At 45.6% G+C, this 21,879-nt stretch overlaps 1 protein-coding gene across 3 annotated transcripts in view; it reads right to left on the reverse strand.

Annotated features, from left to right (window-relative positions):
• The window catches only part of TANC2 (tetratricopeptide repeat, ankyrin repeat and coiled-coil containing 2), a 331,148-nt gene that overhangs the window by 239,513 nt on the left and 69,756 nt on the right, over positions 1–21,879 (reverse strand). For all 3 annotated transcript variants that reach the window (XM_044447243.1, XM_044447244.1, XM_044447242.1), the window contains exon 3: positions 6,813–6,884. In XM_044447243.1, coding sequence (XP_044303178.1) covers positions 6,813–6,884 — 72 coding nt within the window. The remainder of the gene's footprint in view (positions 1–6,812; positions 6,885–21,879) is intronic.

Consider the following 21,879-nt stretch of genomic DNA (forward strand, 5'->3'; position numbering starts at 1 on the left):
GAAGGAAGCAGGAGCAGTCATTGCAGCTATAGGAAGAACTGTATTCCTGAAGGCAGTTCTGGATGGGAGAGCTTATTCTTATATAGCTCCCAGCTGGCACTCATCAGTAGAATGAGAGCTCTAGCAGAGCTTGGGATTGATCCTGTAAATGCAGTGGCAGTTCTTCTGGTTTTGGCCACTAGAACAGCCCAGATCCTGATAAGCAGCTTCTTCACCATAAGCATTTCCAGTTGATTTATATGCTTGTAGACTTCAAATTCATTCCATGCCCCTCAGAGTTTCAGAGAATCACAGTGGGTTCTCACAGTGGATTGCTGTTGACCTGGGTGCCTCCCTAAGCCTAAGGTAGATAAGCATGCTGACCTGGATGGTACCACTTATGGGATAGTCTGAATGGTCTCAGCAACGGCTGCTGATTGAGCCTTTTGAATGTGTTGACAGGTGAGGTGTGATGCTTCTGGCCATTTCCCTTTGGTTCTCTAGCAAATGTTCACAGAGGCAGCAGATTTTATCTTGAAGGAAATGCTGGTATCAAGCCACAGTAACTTGATGGTTTGTTACCCTCAACTCCTATATGGTAGATGAGTAAATGCACTTCGCCATCATTTTCAGGCAGAGGCCTTCCCCTGTTGACCAGTGTGGAGTGTTCCTGATGCTCTGCAGACTCAGTTGTAATAGAGTTTGGTTGTAGATGTTGAAAGAGGAAGGTCATGTCTTTTCCTTTACCTTGTACATGTTCGTGAGCCATTTGGAGATTGGTTGCTGTGCTGTCTATAGGACTGTTGGTAGAAACAGTATTGCAAGTAAGGTTGAAGCTTCTGTATATACCACATCACATACTGGGGCCCTTGGCCTCTTCATCAGCTGCTGCACATTCAGGTGCAAAGACTGGCCCATGTGAAGAATATGATCCAAAAAGTCCCCCATGGAGAGCCTGGATCCTGGTTTCCTACAGATGCTTCAGGTGATGAGAAAGATGCGGCCAGCAATGAAGATGCCACCTTATCTGATGGGTAGTCTTCCAGACCAGAACATGGAGACTCTGGTCACAGTCCAGAAAGTTCAGGGGCAGGAGACGATGACTCATTCAGTGGTAAGGTGACAGCAGTGGCAGTCCAGTGGCAGTTCCTGAAGGGTTGCAGGCCAAGGAGTTAGCAGTGGGTCTCTGGGAAGCAGTGGTGGAGGCATCAAAAATGCAGGGTCTTTGTAGAAGTGCCCCACCCTCTGAATGGGGCAGGATAGGATGGGGCTTTCATTGGTACCAAGGATCATAGAAGGCATTTCAATCCCAGCAGTAACCCAATGGTCATAGTATCCTTGGTACAACAGTGGGGTAGATCATTATAAGCACCTCTCCTAGCCCAAGAAAGGAGAGTGAGTGTGGTCTCTACAGTGCTTGGTTCTATGAGGGCTGACTCTATCAGGACCAGTGATATGTGCAACCTATGCAACCCTGAGGTTGCAGAAGGAGAAAAGATCTGCAGTTGAGGCGATATATCCTAGATCTTTCCTTCTAACAGTGAGATTGCCAAGATCGTTGTTTGTCTTGACAAGGTTTTATTTGAGTACCACAGTGGTGGATTTGATTGTTGTTGGTACCAATGCAACACTGTGGGTCAAACTGGAGTGGTAAGTCTTTGAATGCCACTTGTTGCCCTTCAATTTAGCAGCTTCCATTGGTTTTGCTAGTTGGGCCCTCTTTGCCAACTTCTTGGCCTCGGACACCTTCAGTGAGCATCCAATCATTGGCAACATGGTCTGGACCATGGTTAGAGCCCCACCCAAAGCAAGCAGAGATGGAGGTAAGGCTGGGGCCTCCTTTTCCACAAACTTGGGGGAGTCCACTACCTGATGCAGTTTACTCCACAGCTCTGCTTTTAGGCAGTCTACACTGTTCTTTCATGCTTGTTTGGTGAAGGTCTGGCAGTGAGGCCAGAAATCTATGATGTTGCCCTTTTCCAGGCAGACGAGACACTGGGAGTACCTTTTGGGCAGTGAGAATTTGCTCCCACAGTGGATGCACTTTCAGAAGGATGCCTTGAGTCCCAGAAGTCTGGCCCAAGCACCATCCTGGGACCTACTTAGAGGCTTGCCCTTGAAGAGCAACACTCTTCTGGCAGCTACCAAAGGGTGGCTTCCAAAAGACTCCATCCTTTTTGATGTCCATTCATCACCAAAGTGGTGCAGGTGGGGGCCCATATGGCTGAATTGTTGTTGGGCTTTGATTATCAGGTGATGGTTGGTCTTTGACAGAACCTCTGGCATAACCACACTGTTTTAAGAATGTTACTGGAGGACCCTGGGGAGCAACAGGGTGTCCCAATTAAGGTAGTTATAGAGAGGGGGAAGTATGGGAGAGTGGCATGCTAGCAAAGGAGAAGAGGGGCTAGATGTTTGATGGGTATCCCCTCTTCCGGTCACTCTCCAAACATACCAAATCCTGGCAGCCTGTCAGAATCAGGGCCTGAATGACTGCAAGTGCTTGCAGAACCAGGACTGCCTTTGCAGGCACCTGCAAGGAGCACCCGTGGAGCAATTATGAAGTGCAGCTGGAGACCCTGAAGACCAGCATAAAAGGCTCCCCTGCACTGCTGCTCCTTACCACAGTAATGTGAGTGTCCTGGTTACTCCTTGTGGTCTGGCCCCTGCTTTGCTATACCTTGTTCTAGTTTGTTCCTGCCTTGTTCAAGTCCTGCTCCAGTTTGTCCCTGTCTTGTTCAAGATTGTTCCTGCCTTGCTCCAGCCTGTGCCCTTCCTTTCTTTCCTCTGAGTAAACCCTGCCTCACTCCGGCCTGCTACAACCCTCATGGCAACGTCTCCCTGGTAAACTGACTTTGGATCTGTGCTTTGACTCCCTCTCTCTGTGTGTGCCAAACTCTGACTGCTCTCATCTGTGCCTTTGACCCGGATTGGCTGACTTGCCCCTAGTCTCTGGCCCTTAGTGAGTCCGGGACCTGGAGCTCTGCCCTTCCTTGCTGCTGCCCACCACCTGGCCCTCACACAGCCTTATCATCCTGCCCTAAGGTTTGATGATGCTTTTGCTGAATGCCAGGTTGGTCCAAATTAAGATCTCACTAATCTACAATCTGGCAGTGAATGAGGGGCCAACCTGGCTTGCATCACAGAGACCTGGGTAGGGGAAGAGGGAGGAGTAGCTCTCTCACAGTTGTGCCCTCCCTGGGTACTCTTGTCAAGCACTAGCATTGCCTGGAGGACCAGGGAGGGTAAGTGTCTGGTCTATAGGAATCTGATCCCTCTCGCAAGGCTCCCTGTTCACTTGAGGGTGGGTCTTGTGTGTTTATACCTTGCACTGGACTCCCAAAACAGATTAGGGATTTTGCTGGTGTACTACCCACCCAGCTGCCCAGCAATCTCTGTGCCTGAATTGACAGAGGTGGTCTTGAGCCTGATGTTGAGGACCCCCAGAATGTTGATTCTGGGGGTCCTCAACTTTCACACCAATGCTGTTTTATCTAGGTTGACTCAAGACTTCATGGTCTCCATGACAACCATAGGGCTCTCTCAACATGTCATGGGCCCAACACACCATAAAAGGTCAAACTCTAGAACTTATCTTCTTGACTGGACAAGGAGAGGATGATCTGGGAATGGGGCATGCCAGAGCTGAGGTTGATGAAATAGATGGGAAGACAGCTAAAGCGCAGATGGAGAAAAGCTCATGATGAATCCAACTGAACACAGCTCAGAGCTCATTATCGAGCCTACACCATGGCAGTGAAGGCAGCTGTGTCCAGAAGATGGTGCTGGGGGATTAACTCTCTGCACCATGGTATTTCTGCCATGAGGTTCTGCAGGCCTCTATCTTTTCTACGTTGCTCTTCATCATCTTAATGAAACTGCTGGAAGAGGTCATCAGAATGTGTGGACTGAGATGTCAGCAGTACACCAATGACACTCAGTTCTTTTTCATCTGCTGCAGGTGTGGCAACAGAAGTTCTGAATCTTGGTCTTGCCTCAATAATAGATTGTATGAGGACCAATAAACTGAAACTTAATCCAGACAAGGCAAAGATACTGTTGGTGCGGAGATTGTCTGTTCAGAGGCGTGACATCTTGCCTGTCCTGAACAGGGTCACACTCTCCTTAAAGGATAGGGTTTGTAGCTTAGGGGTGCTCTTGGACCCTAAATTATCACTGGAATTATTCCAGGTGGATTTGGAGGCCAACAGCACCTTCTATCAGCTAAGGCTGATAGCTCAACTGTGGCCCTGTCTGGACAGACAGAACTTGGCAATTTCTCACCTGGATTATTGCAATGTGCTTTACATGGGGCTTCCCTTGAAAACAGTCTGGAAACTTCAACTGGTCCAGAATACAGCAGCTAGGCTGCTGTTGAGGACTGGCAGATATTATCATATAAAGCCAATCCACTACCACCTCCACTGGTTACCAATTGAGGTCCAGGCCCAATTCAAGGTGGTAACAGTGTTTAAACCCTAAACAGTTCATGACCATGGTATCTAAAGGAGCACCTCTTCCCATATGAACCTACCTGGTTCCTTAGATCATCGTTTGAGGTCCTGCTGAAGGAACCTCCTCAGAAAATAAGGAAGGTGGCTACAAGAAGAGCCTTCTCGGGAGTGGAACCCCAACTCTGGAATGAGATCCCCTGAGAGGTTTGTCTGGTGCCCTCTTTATATTCCTTTTGGTGCCAGGCAAAGACCTTTTTTATTTCACCAGTATTTTAATTGCTAGATTGGTGACATTTTAATATAGAATGTGTTATGCCTTTTATATAAATCATAGGTTCTGTTAAGATACAATGTGGGTGTGCTTTTATTGTTTTATGAGTAAGGGTTTATTATTGTGTTTTAATATCTTATATGGATCTTATAAGACTTTATTGATTGTAGATGCTTTTCTGTAACCCACACAGGGAGCAGTGCTAAATGGGGCAGGCTAAAAATCTAATAAATAAAAAATTCAGATGAGTAGGAAAAAATGGTGGCAAAAGGAAGTTAATAAGGCTGGAGAAAGACTGAGGGAAGATGAGGATAAACTGGAATAAAGCATAATGTGGTAGAACTAGGTTGTAAAGAAACAGCTATAAGAAGTCAAAAAGTGCTATCACTAAGAATTACAAGGAAAAGAGCTTCCCAAGACACCACAATGGTGCAAGAGCAACTGAAGAAATGGGTGGGAACCCCTCATAATATAACAAGTGCCAAGAGTTCCCACCAAAACTCTCACCTGTGATAACTCCTTAACAATGGGCTCCATACAAGTGCAGAGCCCAAAGAGACCATGAAGAACAATGTTGAAAAAAAGATGTTAAATGAATATAATGTATTGTGGAATTTTTCAATGATTGTTAACTTTTGTAACAATTTGCCAGTACTTTATTAAGCACACCTAGAACCTTGTAAAACTTCTAATTATTCTACCTTGCCAATCTTTTTTTATACTTGTGCTTAACAACATTCAAATTGTAAAATTGAAACTGCAGAGATAGCCAGAAATACTTATTCCAAAGGCAAAAGCCATTACAACTCTAAACAGATTACCAAAATGGTACCTCTGTATCACGATAGAGTAGATAGAGTACACCATTTACCCACAATTTTGGATAAGTTACAATAGTGAGTGTACAAAATTGTGATATTCTGGAATAAACTTTATTTGGTTGCATCTGTCTAGAGGGCAAGTGGGAGCAATATTTCAAGGAAGCATTTCTTTTTCAAACTCTTGGCCACCCACATTTATTCAGCTGAATTCTAACAGTGATATCCCACAATCTGTGCAGCTAGTATGTTACCAGAAAAAAAATTAGATGATTTACTGTAAGCCTTAAACTGGATTCCTATTTAATAAAAAAGATACAGGTTCCATTTAGCAAATCAACTGGCACAGAGGAAATTTCATTATGGTTTCTATCTGAAATCTTTTGAATAGATATTTTGTGTGAGACTAATGTGGATGCATGTCCACCAAATACGGAAGTCAGTAACAGCCTTTCCAGCATCTTTTAGAAATGATTATTTCTGACTGCCCCCAGTTGTGTAGGATACAGTTTCCATTCCCAGAGAAGATTTTGCATTTGTCTGTCACAGATAAGGTAGACAATGAATGCTGCAAGGAATATGGAGCTAGTTAATCTGGGCCACCCACAATACAGTAGCAAAAGGAGGTGGTAAGCAGAAGACATGAAAACAGTGCCACAAGCTGATTTAATGTAGAAAAGGAATATTCCTTTCTCAGAACTGCTTTCTTAAAATAGCCAACTTGAGCTGAATTTTAGACATTTCTTCAGAGGAAAGCTGCTACAAATTATGAAATTCCATTTTTGTGCATCCTAGTATATGTGTTGCTGCTGTCCCTGAGATATTCCCATCTAATGCCCACTATAAGAAGCTATGTGGTTATTACATGTTCAAAGAAACAAAGTTATGTTATTTATGATATTTTATGTTATTTATGATATCCTACCTTTTTCTGCAAGGAACCCAAGGAAGATTACATAATCCTCCTGCTCTTTTCCATGTTATCCTCAGGACAACCCTGTGAGGCAGACTGAGAGTCAGCCCCAGGCCAAAAATCACCCAGAGAGCTTCAAGGCTGAGTGGGAATCAGAACCAGTCACAGACCAACACCACTATGCCAAACTGTCTCACAAATAATTCAAAGGCATAGAGTTTGAGGACACTCAGGTGGGATCTTACAGTAATATTTACAAGAGTTAATATACTTCTTTGGCTAACAGAAGATTCTAAAAAGCTTCTGAAACATTGTACACTAAAATACAAAATCATAAATAAACTTCAACAAAGAATACATAATCTTTGTTTGCTTACCCTGACCAGAATGGCTCTGACAGTAATCTATGCTCGCCTGTCTTCGGTCTGGTGGTTCCTCGCTTCCTCCATCTGCAGGAGAACCAAAACAACAAATGTATATCAGTTCAGCAGAGATCAACTACATACAGCTTCCCTTCCATACCAAAACTTTTTCTTAAGGTAGAACAGTTCAGTGGGTTTTATTATGGTTATATAAAAAGAGAAGACAGCCAGACACATTAAAAAGTTCTGTTTCATATCTTTAGTCCCACAACAGTATGTTCATAATCCCAAGAAAGTTCTTTCAAGAATCACAGAATCATAAAGAATAGAATTGGAAGTGGCCAACAAGGCTAGCAATTCCAACCCCCCTGCTCAGTGCAGGACTCTAGGCTAAAGAATTCCCAAGAGATGGCTATCCAAATGCCTCTTGAATGCCTCCTGTGTGAGAGAACCCACAACCTCCATAGGTAATTAGATCCATTGTCATGATGCTCAAACAGTCAGGAAGATTCCTGATGTCCAGATGAAGTCTTGTTTTCTGTAACTTGAGTCTGTTATCCCATGTTCTAACTCTGGGATGATCAGGAAGAGTTCTTGGCCCTCTGCTGTGTGACAGCTTTTCAAGTGTTTGAAAAGTGTTATTCAGCCTCAGTCTTCTTTTCTCCAGGCTAAACACACTCAGTTCATTCAATCTCTCCTCACAGGGCTTTGTTTCCATTCCCCCTCTGAACTCTCTCCAGTTTTTCTGCAGCTTTCTTGAGGAACCCACAACCTCCATAAATAATTAGATCCACTGCCATGATGCTCAAGCAGGAAGATTTCTGATGCCCAGAACTCAACATAACACTGAAGATGGAGCTCACCTAGCTCATATAGGTACCAGTGCCTCATGTGATTCTAAAACTTAAAGAGCAGCATCTCATGGAGGTCAGTACATACAGAAAGGCCTTCACTAAACAGGCTTGAAAGGGCAGCTAAGGAATGAACTTTTGAGCAGTGCTCTTCAGATCACCAGTCTGGCTTCAACTACACTGATGGACTGCCCATCTACTTCCCAAGCTATGCCTGCACCATACGTGTCATCCGCAGCTGTGGGGTCTCCTTCAGTCACACCACCCATCTCATCTACTCCCAGGCACTTGGACAAGATGTGAAAGCTGGCAATGACAGCCAAAAATAAGGCGGACTTGGGGAAATAGCCTAGACACCCTTCTCCATGAGTATCAAGAGCGCCTGTACCAGCACAGCAGCCAACTCTGGCCCGACCATGGAATCCATGTAAGCAATATTGATACTGGAGGGCAAGATTCAAGACTCTTCACCACACACGCTGACCTGCCAAACCTCTAAGACTTCTCCAAGCTCAGGCACTGTTCCCATCTTAGTGCAAAAGGATGCTGTTGCCTTCACCACATGTGGCCACTGGTGAACCCTCACACAGGGCTGAGATCTACTCGCCATCACTGTCCTGCACCTCAGATCAATGACTGCATGATTGTTCCAGGTCCCTGCCTGCTGACTGGAACCAGAGGGCTTGCTGACTGTCTCCATCATCTGGCCAACCAGACCAAGGGGAGGGCACATTCCTTGCGCCATGGAACCAACCACCTAACCCCAACCCTAACCCGTTACTTTCACCATTCTGACATTCATCACCCTGAGCAGACCCAAACCAGCACTTCCCCAACTGATATTCCATTAGAGGAGAAATGAGGCTGAGCAAAACCATCCTGATCTACTTAAATAGATATTGATTCTAAACTATTTGATCCACAGCACAGCTTAGGACAATCCCAATACTTGCCCACTGAAGCCACCCTTTTTCTCACACCTCCTGATCCAGGACAAGGTGAGGTATATCACCACTTGGATTTTTCCTCCAGAGGTCAGAGCTGTGTTTCTGCACTCAAGAGGGGAAACTCCACTGTATTCTATGGTTAACTCTGATCTATATTCCTGGAGTGCGATATAAATGTAAATTAATGCTTTTAGTACTGGGTACCTCACATTGTGTCTGCCAGAGCTACAATGTAAGTTTGAAAAGGAAGGGACAGTAAGTATGGATAAAAGAAGTATTATCTCCAACTTCCTACTCTGATCCTTAAATTACTGCTAAAACATGAGGATGAAACATTTTTAAAAACAGTGCCTTTTTTCATTGTGCCGGCAAATCATTATTTTAAAAGAAGCCCTTATTATGGGAATTGGCATAAATATATAAATTCAGGAAAGGAAATCAGAAGGGGGCATTTGTGGTTGGGGCAAGGAATTTGAGCATAGCCATTACACTGAATGTACTGTGGAAGTATGTGCTTAGAGCCAGCCTGCTCCTGAATGCTGACTAAGTGCAGTTGTTAGAGCCAAGGATAGAGGTATATGATTTTCAGAACACTGAAGTCATAAAAAAGAGAAAAACATGAATATGAGGAAAACTGAAAAATCACTAAGCATCTGAAATCACTTTGTTATTTTCTAATATCTCTTTCCAATGGGGTGCTCTCCAATTATTTTGGACTTGACCTGTCATCAAAATCAGGTGGTATAGCCAATGGTCAAGAATGCTGGAGACTGTAGTCTAAAACATTTGGAGAGCACCAGGTTGCAGGAGGCTGCTTTAGAAATATAAAACAGAGTGTAGTAGAGCCATAGAATCATAAAATAGTAAAGTTGGAAGGGGCCACAGGGGCCAACCCCCTGCTCAGTGCAGGACTCCAAGTTAAGCCATCCCCAGTAGATGGTTGTCCAGCTGCCTCTTGAATGCCTGCAGTACTGTGCAGTACAACCTCCCTAGGAAATTGGTTCCATTGTCCTGCTGCTGTAACGGTCAGGAGGTTTTTCCTGCTGTTCAACTAGGACCTGGCTTCCGGTAACTTGTGCCCATTATACCATGTCCTGCACTCTGGGATGATCAAGAAGAGATCCTGGTCTTCCTCTTTGTAATGGCTTTTCAAGTACTTGAAGAATGCTATCATATCTCCCCTCGGTCTTCTCAAGGCTAAACATGCCCAGTTCTTTCAATCTCTCCTCATAGGGCTTTGTTTCCAGTACACCAGTACATCTCTCTTACCCTCCTCTAAACCCTTTCCAACTTGTCTGCATCTTTCTTAAACTGTGGTGCCCAGAAGTGTATGCAGTACTCCAGATGAGGCCTGCCTAATCAGTGCTGAGTAGAGGGGAGCTAGAACATCATATGATTTGGAAGTGACACTTCTATTAATGCAGCCTAAAATAGCATCTGCCATTTTTGCAGCCATATCACATTGTTGACTCATATTCATCTTGTGATCTATAAACATTTCCAAGATTCTTCTCACTCATACAGTTGTTGAGCCAAGCATTCCCCACTTTGTAATGATGCATTTGGTTTCTTTTTCCTAGGTGCAGAACTTGGCATTTGCTCCTATTCATTCTGTTGTTTTCAGCCCAGTACTCCAACCTATCAAGATCACCTGAAATCATGTTTCTGTCTTCCAGGGTATTAGCTATCTCACATAGTTCTGTGTCATCTCGAAATCTGATAAACGTTCCCTGAACTACTCCACTGGTTACCTCTTACCAGTTTGAGAAGGTACCCTTGATGATCACTCTTTGAGTACATTTGTATTATTTTTTATTCTATGCTATGATTTTTATTGAATCTTAGATAAGGAAAACTGTGGCAGATATAAAATAATAAACAACCCCAACTAGGTTTTAAAAGAGAAGTGTTATTGCCTTACACATGCCTTCTTACATAAAATGTACAGTAAGAAAATGGTAATTCATATGGTATCTAAGCCTACTTTTATTTCAAGTAGGAAGGGCTCATCCAAGACTTTTTGCAGCCTGAAGCAAAGGAAAGTGCAGCCACTGATGTGAATTTTAAGAAAAAATCCAATGTAAATTAGCCTAATTTGCATAGTACCATGTTCATAGAAACATTTTCATTTTGAATCAAAAAATGTATTGATGCCCAAGAGCAGGGGTGACTAATTAGTGGCGTAGGTATCAGCTCTGGGATATAAATGGCAGGTATCTATGTCTTGATACTCCAAGATCAGGGATGATGGTGGTGGATGTCGACCTTGACAAGATCTAGTAAGGAGAAGTCAGGAACAGAAAATGGGTCAGACAGTCAACAAGGCATGACAGGGCCTGTGTTAAAGAGTATGGGGGCAAGAAGGAACCCTGAGAGGGTTCTGTGTCCCTGAGGGATGCCAAAGGCACTGTGCAGGAGCTGAACCTGATGGCCTTCTTGGCTCTGTTCAATACTTCTATATTTGTATGATTCAAACAGGAATCCCCCAGCACTATCCTCTGAAACTGCCCCTCTAATAAGGACCAGAGCTATCATATAATAGTAACTCCTAAACCCACATTACACAATGCCAAAGAAGAAAACCATGGTTAATAATTTAAAATGCCACTTAAAGCTCCAGCAGAAGTAATAGGAAAACATTCCACCTTCCAATTCCAGGACCAAACAATTTCTGTTCTACAACCAGGCCTAAGCTAGATTGCAATGGATCTACATAAGCCATCTCATTCTGACATTCCTACTGGATATATACTCACTTACACTCTAGCACCTTGTTCAAGAATGGAATATTGGGGACTGGACAGAAATTATCCAACAGAGAGAAGTTCCAAGAGGCTCTGCTCTTCTCACCAAAGTCTTACCACCACTTACTTTAGCAATGATGGAATCACACCTTGCCATGAAAAAGCATTCGCCAGTGCCCTTACTAGCTCAGGTAGAACCTCCATTCCCAGCTGCTTTTATAAGTCATGAACAGCAAAGTTCCATCACATAAGACTGAACAGTTTGAAAACTATCCATAAGAACAGGACAAGATATAAATCTGATTCTATCTACAGATATGTGTCAAAAAATTGCATGCATATTCTTCCTAAAAGAAATTCAGTTGTCTGGCTGACAACAGCACTATACACAATCTTCCAAAACGAATGAAATATTATGGTATGGCAATGTACAGACAAGAATGGTCACATTTCAAATAACAGATTGAGATGAATAAAAAATTCCTTAATTAAACATGGCTGCTTACCAATCCTAAAGGTGAAAGGATTTGTCCTGGGTAAATAAAATTTTAATAGTTTTCCCTTCAGATCAGATATTCCTACACTTCACTACACCAGTGCAAACAGGCATAGAAATTTCCCTGAACTTCCTTACTAACAGAAAAAGATGCTGTACATCAGTCTTCTTGAGCCTCTAGCTTCCTTTGTCTTCTAGGATGATTAAGCTGTTTCAGCAAGCACTTGCTTAGGTGCACTCTGACCCAACATAAAATAGAAAGCTAAAATATATTATGTTTACCTTGCTTTGCTCATAAAACTATCAAATTTAGGAATTGTTTTATTAAAATATATTATATCCAGACAAATAACATTATACTGAGTTTACTTTTTAAAAGTTTAAATTCTTATGATATTCTTGAGAGCAAAAAATGACATTCATAATATAAGGGGTTCAATCCCATTCAAATTTAGGCAGTAAAAAGTCATAGAATTGCCATGCTGAATGGGGAATGTTGGAAGTTGAACATCTTTTCTATCTAAATCCACATAAGATTTGAACACTCCACATATTCTGGATTACAGTTTTCATCATTCCTAACCATTAAACAGGCTGTGTCAGGTTGATAGGAATTGAAGTCACCAAAACACCAAGTTCGGAAAAGCTGACCTAAAGCAACAAAGTAGCTTTAGATACATAAAGCTTAAAATTAAGCAAGTATTGCATTTCTTTTTCTTCCAAATTTGCCATTCCCCCTCCATAACAAAACAGGGAGGAACAGTTTTCCATAGCTTGCAAATGTCCAGATATTTTCCATCTCTAGAAGCCCAGTGCACAGCAAAGCCAAGCCAGCCTTGTAAAGTCAGCTTTGGCCACATATTTCCTCTAATGAGGCGAAGAAGTCAGAGCAGTCAAACCAAAAGTAGTCAAGTCACCCTTTGATTCTCCAATGGAGAAGGAAAAGCGATTCCGCCACTTTGTCTATCCTGCCTCCTTCCCACAAACTCTCTCTTTAATAAGGAAACCAACAGGAATAGACAATTAACACCCACCTAAAACAACAGTTGAAAATGCCAGTAAATGTCAAAGCAATCATCCATATACCTCAGTATACCATACTCAGACAAGCAGTTGCCCTTCTAGCTTGCTATCATAAACCTTAAGAATATGAGAAGAGCTGTGTAGGATCAAACCAAGGATCTATCTACTCCAGCCTTCTGTTCACACACTGGCGGTGCCGCCGTTTGTGGCCGTTCGTGGCCGTGCGGGGCTGGGCTGGCGGGGCACTAGGTCGGTGGATGGAATTTTAATTTTGTATGGGGGGTGGGGAAATGGGGAGTCTTTGATTGTTTTAGTTTTACTGTATTTTAATCTGTTTTTATGGAATCGTCCCTGGCCATGTCGACAGTTGAGTTTCCTGGGGAGCACGGGGGCGCCACCATTGGGGTGGTCATGGGCAATGGACGTTATTGCAGTGGGCGCTTAACGTGTTCACATAGAAGGAGAGACAGATGGTTGACACCTGTCCCTCCTTCTGGTTCTGCCACCAGCCAGAGGGTTCCAGGTAGTCTTGTCAAGTGCCCCTCGGGCCTGACGGTGCTGCTGCTCAATGCCAGGTCGGTCCACAATAAATCTTCCCTCATCCATGACTTGATTGTGGATGAGGGGGCCGACCTGGCTTGCAAAACGGAAACCTGGGCGGGAGAGGGGGGGTGTCGCCCTCTCTCAAATGTGCCTGTCCAGGTATCTGGTTCAGCACCATCCAGGCCTGGAGGGGAGGGGAGGGGAGGGGGGGTCGCTTTGGTTTACCAAGCCTCCATCTCCCTCACAGGACTTCCGGTCCCTTCGAGGCCAGGGCTGGAGTGCCTCTACTTGGTGTTGGGCGACCGAGACAGATTTGGGATTCTGTTGGTGTACCATGCACCCTTCGGCCAACAGTCTCCCTGCCTGAGCTGACGGAGATCATCTCGGACCTGGCGTTGAGGACCCCCAGGATGTTGGTCCTGAGGGACTTCAATCTCCATGCTGAGTCTGGTCTGACCAGGGCGGCTCAGGACTTCATTGCCTCCATGACAGCCATGGGCCTGTCTCAACATGTCTCCGGCCCAACCCATGAACGTGGACACACTCTGGACCTGGTTTTCTCGACGGGGTAGGAAAAGGGTGACCTGAGGGTGAGAAATTTATGTTTGACTCCCCTGTCATGGTCAGATCACTTCCTGGTGAGGTTTGTGCTCGAGAGCGGCCTCTCCCTCTGTAAGGGTGCGGACCTGATGGGTCTGCCCCCGGAGCCGGATGGATCCAGATGGACTCCTGAGGGCCCTGGGGGAGTTTTCGGCTGACAAGACTGGTGCTCCTGTCGAGGCTCTGGTCGAACTGTGGAACAGGGAGAAGACCAGGGCTGTTGACACGATCGCTCCTAAGCGTCCACTCCCGCCGGGCAGAGCCCACTCTTCCCCTTGGTATACACCTGAATTGCGGGTGATGAAGCAGGCTGGGAGATGGCTAGAGCGTAGGTGGAGGAGATCACGGGATGAATCTGACTGAACACACTTAATACCCCATTATTGGGCCTATGCTGTGGCGGTGAGGGCGGCAAAAAAGAAATTCTTTTCCATTTCCATTACCTCCTCAAAATGCCGTCCAGCGGAGCTTTTTCGAGTGGTGCAAGGCCTGGTTCATCCTGGCCCTAAGAAAGATCTGGTTCCACCCTCGAAGGCCCGCTGTGACAACTTTTCCAAGCATTTCAGGGAGAAAATCGCTCAGATTCGTCACGCGCTAGACTCTACTACTGACTCAGAGGTTTCTGGGGAGATACCAATGCTGCCGTCTGGTCCAAAATTAATGGATGAATTTCAGTTATTGTGGCCTGATGATGTGGACAAGGTGCTTGGACGAGTACGTCCCACCACTTGCCTATTGGACCCTTGCCCATCTTGGTTAATAAATAATGCCAAGCACGGGATTGGGATCTGGATCTTGGAAGTGGTTAACGCTTCTCTGAGGGAGGGTCGGGTACCTGCCCCTTTAAAGGAGGTGGTAGTCCAACCGGTCCTGAAGAAAGCGTCACTGGATCCAGAGATGGCCACTAATTATAGACCAGTGGCCAACATCCCGTTTTTGGGCAAGGTGCTGGAGCGGGTGGTGGCGGGACAACTCCAAGCTCTCTTGGATGAAACTGATTATCTGGACCCATTTCAGTCCGGCTTCAGACCCAGGTACAGTACTGAATCTGCCTTGGTCACCCTGTACAATGACCTGTGCAGGGAGAAGGACAGGGGGAGTGCATCCCTGTTGGTTCTTCTGGACCTCTCAGCGGCTTTCGATACCATCGACCATGGTATCCTTCTGGATAGGCTAACGGGATTGGGGGTCGGAGGCAACGCTTTGCAGTGGTTCCGCTCCTATCTCAATGACCAATTCCAGAAGGTGGGGCTGGGGGACTATGGCTCTGCGCCATGGCAGCTATGCCATGGAGTACCACAGGGGTCCATTTTGTCCCCTTTGTTGTTTAGCATCTACATGAAACCGCTGGGAGAGGTCCTCAGGAGGTGTGGGCTGAGGAATCATCAGTACGCTGATGATACCCAGCTCTACCTCTTGTTTTCCACCAATCCAGGTAAGGTAGTGGCTGTGCTGAACTGGTGCCTGCCGAGGTAATGGGCTGGATGAGGGCCAATAAACTGAAGCTCAATCCAGACAAGACGGAGGTCCTGTTGGTTGGCGGATCGGGCTTCGGTGAGGGTGAACTGAACCTAGTCCCGAATGGGGTTGCACTCCCTCTTAGGGACAAGGTCCACAGCTTGGGAGTGCTCCTCGACCCAGAGCTTTCACTGGAAGCTCAGGTGACAGCGGTGGCGAGGAGCGCTTTCTTTCAGCTTCGGCTGATCCATCAGCTGCGCCCCTACCTGGAGTACGACTGCCTGGCAACAGTGACACACGCGTTGGTGACTTCCCGCCTTGACTTCTGTAATGCGCTCTATGTAGGGCTACCCTTGAAGACAGTCCGGATACTTCAATTGGTTCAAAATAGAGCTGCCAGGCTGCTGACGGGGACTGGGAGTTATGTTCACATGACTCCAGTCCTCCGTCAGCTTCACTGGCTTCCCATTGAAGTCCGGGCCCAATTCAAGGTGTTGGTTATGACCTATAAGCCCTAAATGGCTTAGGTCCTGGTTACCTGAAGGAGCGCTTACGTCCATATATGCCCGCCCGCCCCCTGAGATCAGCGGGAGAGGCCCTTCTCCGGGAACCCTCCGTGAAGGATATTAAGAGGGTAAGTACTCGGAGGAGGGCTTTCTCTGCGGTGGTGCCCAATCTATGGAATGCGCTCCCCAGAGAGGTCCGCCTGGCGCCGTCGTTATTTGTTTTTCGGCGCCAGGCGAAGACCTTTTTATTCAAACGTCATTTTAACTTTTAATAGTATTTATTTATTTTATTCTTTGGCCAGGACAACTTATTTTATATTGTTAACTTGTTTTATATTGTTAATTTATAGTATTTTAATTGATTTATTTGTAAGCCACCCTGAGGCTTCGGTGAATGGGGCGGCATAGAAACTTTCTAAATAAATAAATAAATAAATCACAGGATCTAACAGGCAGGATATGAGTACAATAGTACTGACTGCCCAAATTCCTCACCAACTGTTGTATGTCAGTAAAATGACATTCTGCATCCAAAAGCCTATGTACTGCCACTGGGCTACATAAAAATAACCTGGTGATCAGAATCTACTACTGACCATCCAGTCAAGAAAATGACAAAGAAGAAACTTTTGAAAAGTACATGGCCAATGTTCAAGGAGGCATGATGTAGTAGTAATGGAGGATTTTAATTTCCTCAGTATCTGTTGGAGACAAATTCTGTCAAACATGGCCCCTCCACAAACTTCCTGATTTATGTCATTGGTAACTTCCTCCTACAGAAAGTAGAGGAAGGAACTAGTGGATCAGCTGTCCTTTACTTGATTACAACTGACACACATACGACAGTAGATGAAGTGGCAGTTACAGGAATTCTAGGAAAATTTCATGTCATACTTGAATGTTTGTTCTAAAGGAAGCAAAAGCCAAGTGTAGCCAAAGACATATCCTGGATTTTAAGAATTTTAATACACTAAAAACTAGGATAATTTGAAAAACCACTGTCAGAACCACTATCTATTATCTTTGAGAAATCATGGAGGATTGGTGAAGTGCCAGATGACTAAAGGGGAGCTAATGCTGTCCCTATCTTCAAAAAGGGACAAAAGAAGGAACTTGAGAAGTACAGACCTACCAGTCTGACCTCAATCCCTGGAAAAATTAAATCAAATTATAAAGTAGAAAATCAGTGGACACCTTGCAAGCAATGCAGTAAATACTTCCAGCCAATAGTCAAAGCCAATGTGGATTTGACATGAACAAACCCTGCCAGACTATTCTGATCTCTGCTTTTGATCAGGAAACCTCCCTGGTGGACTGTGGGAGTGCTATGGATATAATGTATCTTGAATTCAGCAAAGTTTTTAAGAAAGTGTCCCATGATATCCTGATCAGCAAACTAGCTGAAAGTGGACTAGATGGAAAAACTATCAGGTGGATCCACAATTGGTTACAGAATCAGACTTAAAGAGGGCGTATCAACAGTACCTTCTCAAACTGGGGAGAAGAAATGAGTGAGGTCCCCACAAGGTACAGTCCTGGGTCCAGTGCTCTTCAACATTTTTATTAATGATTCAGATAAGGAAGTTCAGAGAATGCTTATCAAATCTGCAGATGACACAAAATTGGGTGGGATAGCTAATACCCTGGAAGGCAGAAAGAAGATTAAAGGTGATCTTAATAGGTTGGAGCACTGAGCCAAATTTAAATTTAAAAGGGAAAAATGTAAAGTTCTGCATCTGGGAAAAGGAAATCAAATCCAACCAGAAGATCACGGAAGCTTGCAAAAGCAATTCAAAGAAATCAGAATCAATACTGAGGCAATACATCAAATTAAAAACCTGAGAAGACGGTAGTTAAAAACAAATTAAAAATACATAAGAATGAATAAACAAAACATGTAGCTTATTCATAAAGTGTGCCTCCTTGAATCCCAGGTGAACAAAAAAACTATTTGCAGTACAGAGCTATTGCTATGGGGTATTACAGAAATGAAATAATGATCATCATCGTTCAGGAAGACTTTCTACAAATAAAGTTCAGTGACCCAGAAGGCTCCTTCCCACAGTACCAAGGTGGGGGATACTTGGCTCAACAATTCTACAAGTGAGAAGGATCTCAGAATAGTTTATCACAAGCTGAATATGAGTCAACAATGTGATATTGCTGCAAAAATGTCAAATGCTATTTTTGGCTGCATTAACAGAAATATTTAGCACTGGTTAAGCTTCATCAAGAGTACTGTGTCCAGTTCTGGGTTCCACAGTTTACTTAAGATGCAGGCAAGCTGGAAAGGGTTCAAAGGAGGGCAATAAGGTTGATCTGGGGACTAGAAACAAAGCCCTATAAGGATAGATTGAGAGAACTGTGCATGTTTAGCCTGTGGAAGACTGAAGGGAGATATGATAGCACGTTTCAAGTATAGTATACCCCCGTGAAGTCACGGTTCAGTGTTCGCAGCTTCAGTCTTTTGCGGAATTTTTCTCCAAGCCGATCTCCTTGCGAGTAAGCCGGCGCCTCACTATGCGGTGGCTTACGGGCAAGGAGATTGTTTCCTCTGAGTTTGGACTCGCTCAGAGAAAATGATCCCTGCACACACGAGCCCCTGTTCCGCCACGCGCTTGCACCGCCCCCCAGCCCACACCTCCTGCCCGCACCACCTAGACAGCTGGCGCTTAACGGCAGCACCAAATTCAGGTTTTTTCACAATTCGCAGATGCTTTAGGAACATAACCCCCGTGAATTTCGGGGGACTACTGTACTTGAAAAGTTGTCACAAAGAGGAAGGGCAGGATCTCTTCTCCATCATGCCAAAGGATAGGACCCAGAATAACAGGTTCAAGTTACAAGAAGCCAGATTCCAGCTAAGCATCAAGAAAACCTTCCTGAAAGAGCAGTAGGGCCATGGAAGCAATTACCTAGAGAGGTCATGGGCTCTCCCACCCTGGAGGCATTCAAAATGCAGCTGGACAACCATCTGTTGAGCATGCCTTAACTTGGAGTCCTGCATAGAGGATTAGACCTGACAGCCTTACTGGCCCCTTTCAATTCTACTATTCAATGATTCTATGTAATGGGCTCCGAGATACATTCTCACTTTGCATGACACATCCAGCTAAACTGGAAATATAACAGCACTCACACACATTGCCTTTCATTGGCCTGTGCAAACTTGAAATGTCCCTTAAGCATTCTCTAATATGGCTGCATTCCAACTTCACACAGGTCAGCATGATCTAACCAGTGAAAAGCAGCATGTAAAGGAGTCTTAGAAACATAGAAACAGAGTGAGTCAGAAGGGACCTCCCAGGCCATCTAGTCTGACCTCTGACACCAGCCGGCTCCGCTCACGACATGCCTACCATGTGCATGTCCAGCCTATCTTTGAACCCCCTCACCGATGGGGCCTCAAAGGCCTCTCGTGGAAGCCCATTCTACTCCCTCGGGGTCCTGACTGTCAGGAGGTGCTTCCTGGCATCCAAATGGAACCTTGGCTCCCTGAGCTTTGCTCTGTTGGAGCGTGTCCTGCCTTCCTCTGCAGGGGAGAACAGGTCTCTACCCATCTCCATGTGACATCCCCTCACATACCTGTATGTCGCCAAAATATCCCCTCTGAGTCTCCTGCAGGCTGGAGAACCAGTTCCCTCAGTCTCGCCTCATACCCCATCCCCTGCAAACCGGCCACCAACCTTGTGGCCCTACGCTGCACTGACTCCAACCTGGCTATATCCTTTCTGTAATGAGGGGCCCAAAACTGAGCACAATACTCCAGTTGCGGGCGCACGAGAGTTGTGTAGAGTGGTAGTAATACCTCTCTTGATCTAGAAGCCACACTTCTGGCTATGCAACCAAGGGTGGCGTTCGCCCTCTTGACCACCGCATCACACTGCTGACTCATGTTTAGCCTGCAGTCAACCAGTACCCCGAGGTCCCTTTCACAAGTGCCGCTCTCCAGCCACTTGTCCCCTATCCTGTACTTATGACACCCATTCCTATGCCCCAAGTGCAAGACCTTGCACTTATCCACATTGAACGCCATCCTGTTGTCTCCTGCCCACTTCCATAGTCTGTCCAGATCCTTTTGGATCTGGAGTACCTGCTCCTCAGTTGTGGCCACTGCTCCAGTTTTAGTGTCGTCTGCGAATTTGATCAGCAGACTGTTCACCCCTTCTCCCATGTCGTTAATGAAAAGATTAAACAGGATCGGCCCCAGGACAGAGCCCTGGGGGACCCCGCTTGTCACTGGCCGCCATCCCGATGATTCCCCACTAATGGTTACCTTCTGCTTTTCGTCAGTCAACCATGCCCTAATCCACCGGACAGTGCTTTGCTGTATCCCAAAGCTCCTCAGTTTCTCCACCAGGATATCATGGGGCACTTTGTCAAAGGCCTTGCTGAAATCCAGGTATACCACATCCACTGCATCCCCTCCATCTAGCCATCTTGAAACCTTCTCATAGAATTCCACAAGGTTGGTCTGGCAGGACCAGTTTTTGTGGAAGCCGTGTTGTGTGGCTGTCAGCCTCCCTTCCCTATCTAGCATCACTAGATCTCTCTCTATTATGAGCCTTTCCATTGTTTTTCATACAATGGACGTAAGGCTAACTGGTCTGTAATTCCCCATGTCCTCTCTACTACCCTTTTGGAAAATTGGACCACTGATGCCACCCTCCAGTCCTCTGGAACTTCACCCGTTCTCCATGAGGTCTCAAAAATGGAGGCCAGCGGGTGTGAGAGAACCCCTGCCAACTCTCTAAGTACTCTTGGGTGTAACCCGTCAGGGCCTGGTGCCTTTGTAATGTCCAATGCCCTGAGGAGCCCCTCGACTTCAAGGGGGGGTGACTCTAATCTGTGCCCTGAAGTCCCCAGCCTCATCTAATCTCCTATGCGGATATCCCCCATATCCTGCTTTGGGGAGAACAAAGAGGCAAAATAGTCATTTAGCATCTGTGCCTGTTTCCTCATATCAGTCGCTGGATCTCCTTCCTCCTTATTTAGTGGTCCCACCACTTGTCTCCCCTTCCTCTTCCTATTTACATGCTGAAAGAAGCCCTTTTTGTTGCTCTTGATATTCTTGGCAAGTCTCAGCTCATAATCAGCCTTAGCCTTGCAAAGAATCCTTCTGCAACGGGCCTCCTCCTCCCGGTATACCCTTTTGTCTATTTCCCCCAGTGCCCATTTCCTACGGAGGTTCCTCTTTCGTCTAATCCCTCTAACCACCTCCTTTTGCATCCATGGTGGCACTCTCCTCCGCCTCCCCACCTTACTGACCAGAGGTATCGTCAAGGCTTGTGCTTCCAAAACCTCCCTTTTGAGTGCCATTCACCCCTCCTCAACTCGCTTACCTTCCAGTAACCTATCCCAGGAGACTTTCCCCAGTCTGGCCTTCAGTTGGCCAAAGTTGGCCCTCTCGAAGTCCCAGCTTCTAGTGCTCGACCTGCTGCACGTCTCCAGTCCCGATCTCAAAGCAAAGGATGGAGTGATCACTCGCATCCAGAGCTCCCCTAATCTGTACTTCATCTATCAGCTCCTCCCTATTGGTCAAGACCAAGTCAAGGATGTTTCCCCCCCTCGTCGCCTCTCGGACCCTCTGTGCAAAAAACCCTCCCTCTATAGCTTCCAGGAAGCGACGTGACCTGGCTGTCACTGCTGAGTGAGTCTCCCAAGTAATATCTGGGAGAATGAAATCTCCCATAATTACTGTGTCTCTCCCCTGAGATATCCTTAGAATCTGGCCCGTCAGGACATCATCCAGGGTTTCAAGTTGACCTGGAGGGCGATAACATACCCCCACTGTCAGGTTTCTTTCCCTGTCAAAACCCCTAAGTTTCACCCAGACTGCCTCTACCGAATCCCCTTCTGTGCTGCATTCTATCTCACTGCATCCTATCCCTTCCCTGATGTATAAAGCCACGCC

The sequence above is a fragment of the Varanus komodoensis genome, unplaced genomic scaffold (assembly GCF_004798865.1).
Source record: "Varanus komodoensis strain SLA01 unplaced genomic scaffold, ASM479886v1 scaffold51, whole genome shotgun sequence".
NCBI classification, from domain to species: domain Eukaryota; kingdom Metazoa; phylum Chordata; class Lepidosauria; order Squamata; family Varanidae; genus Varanus; species Varanus komodoensis.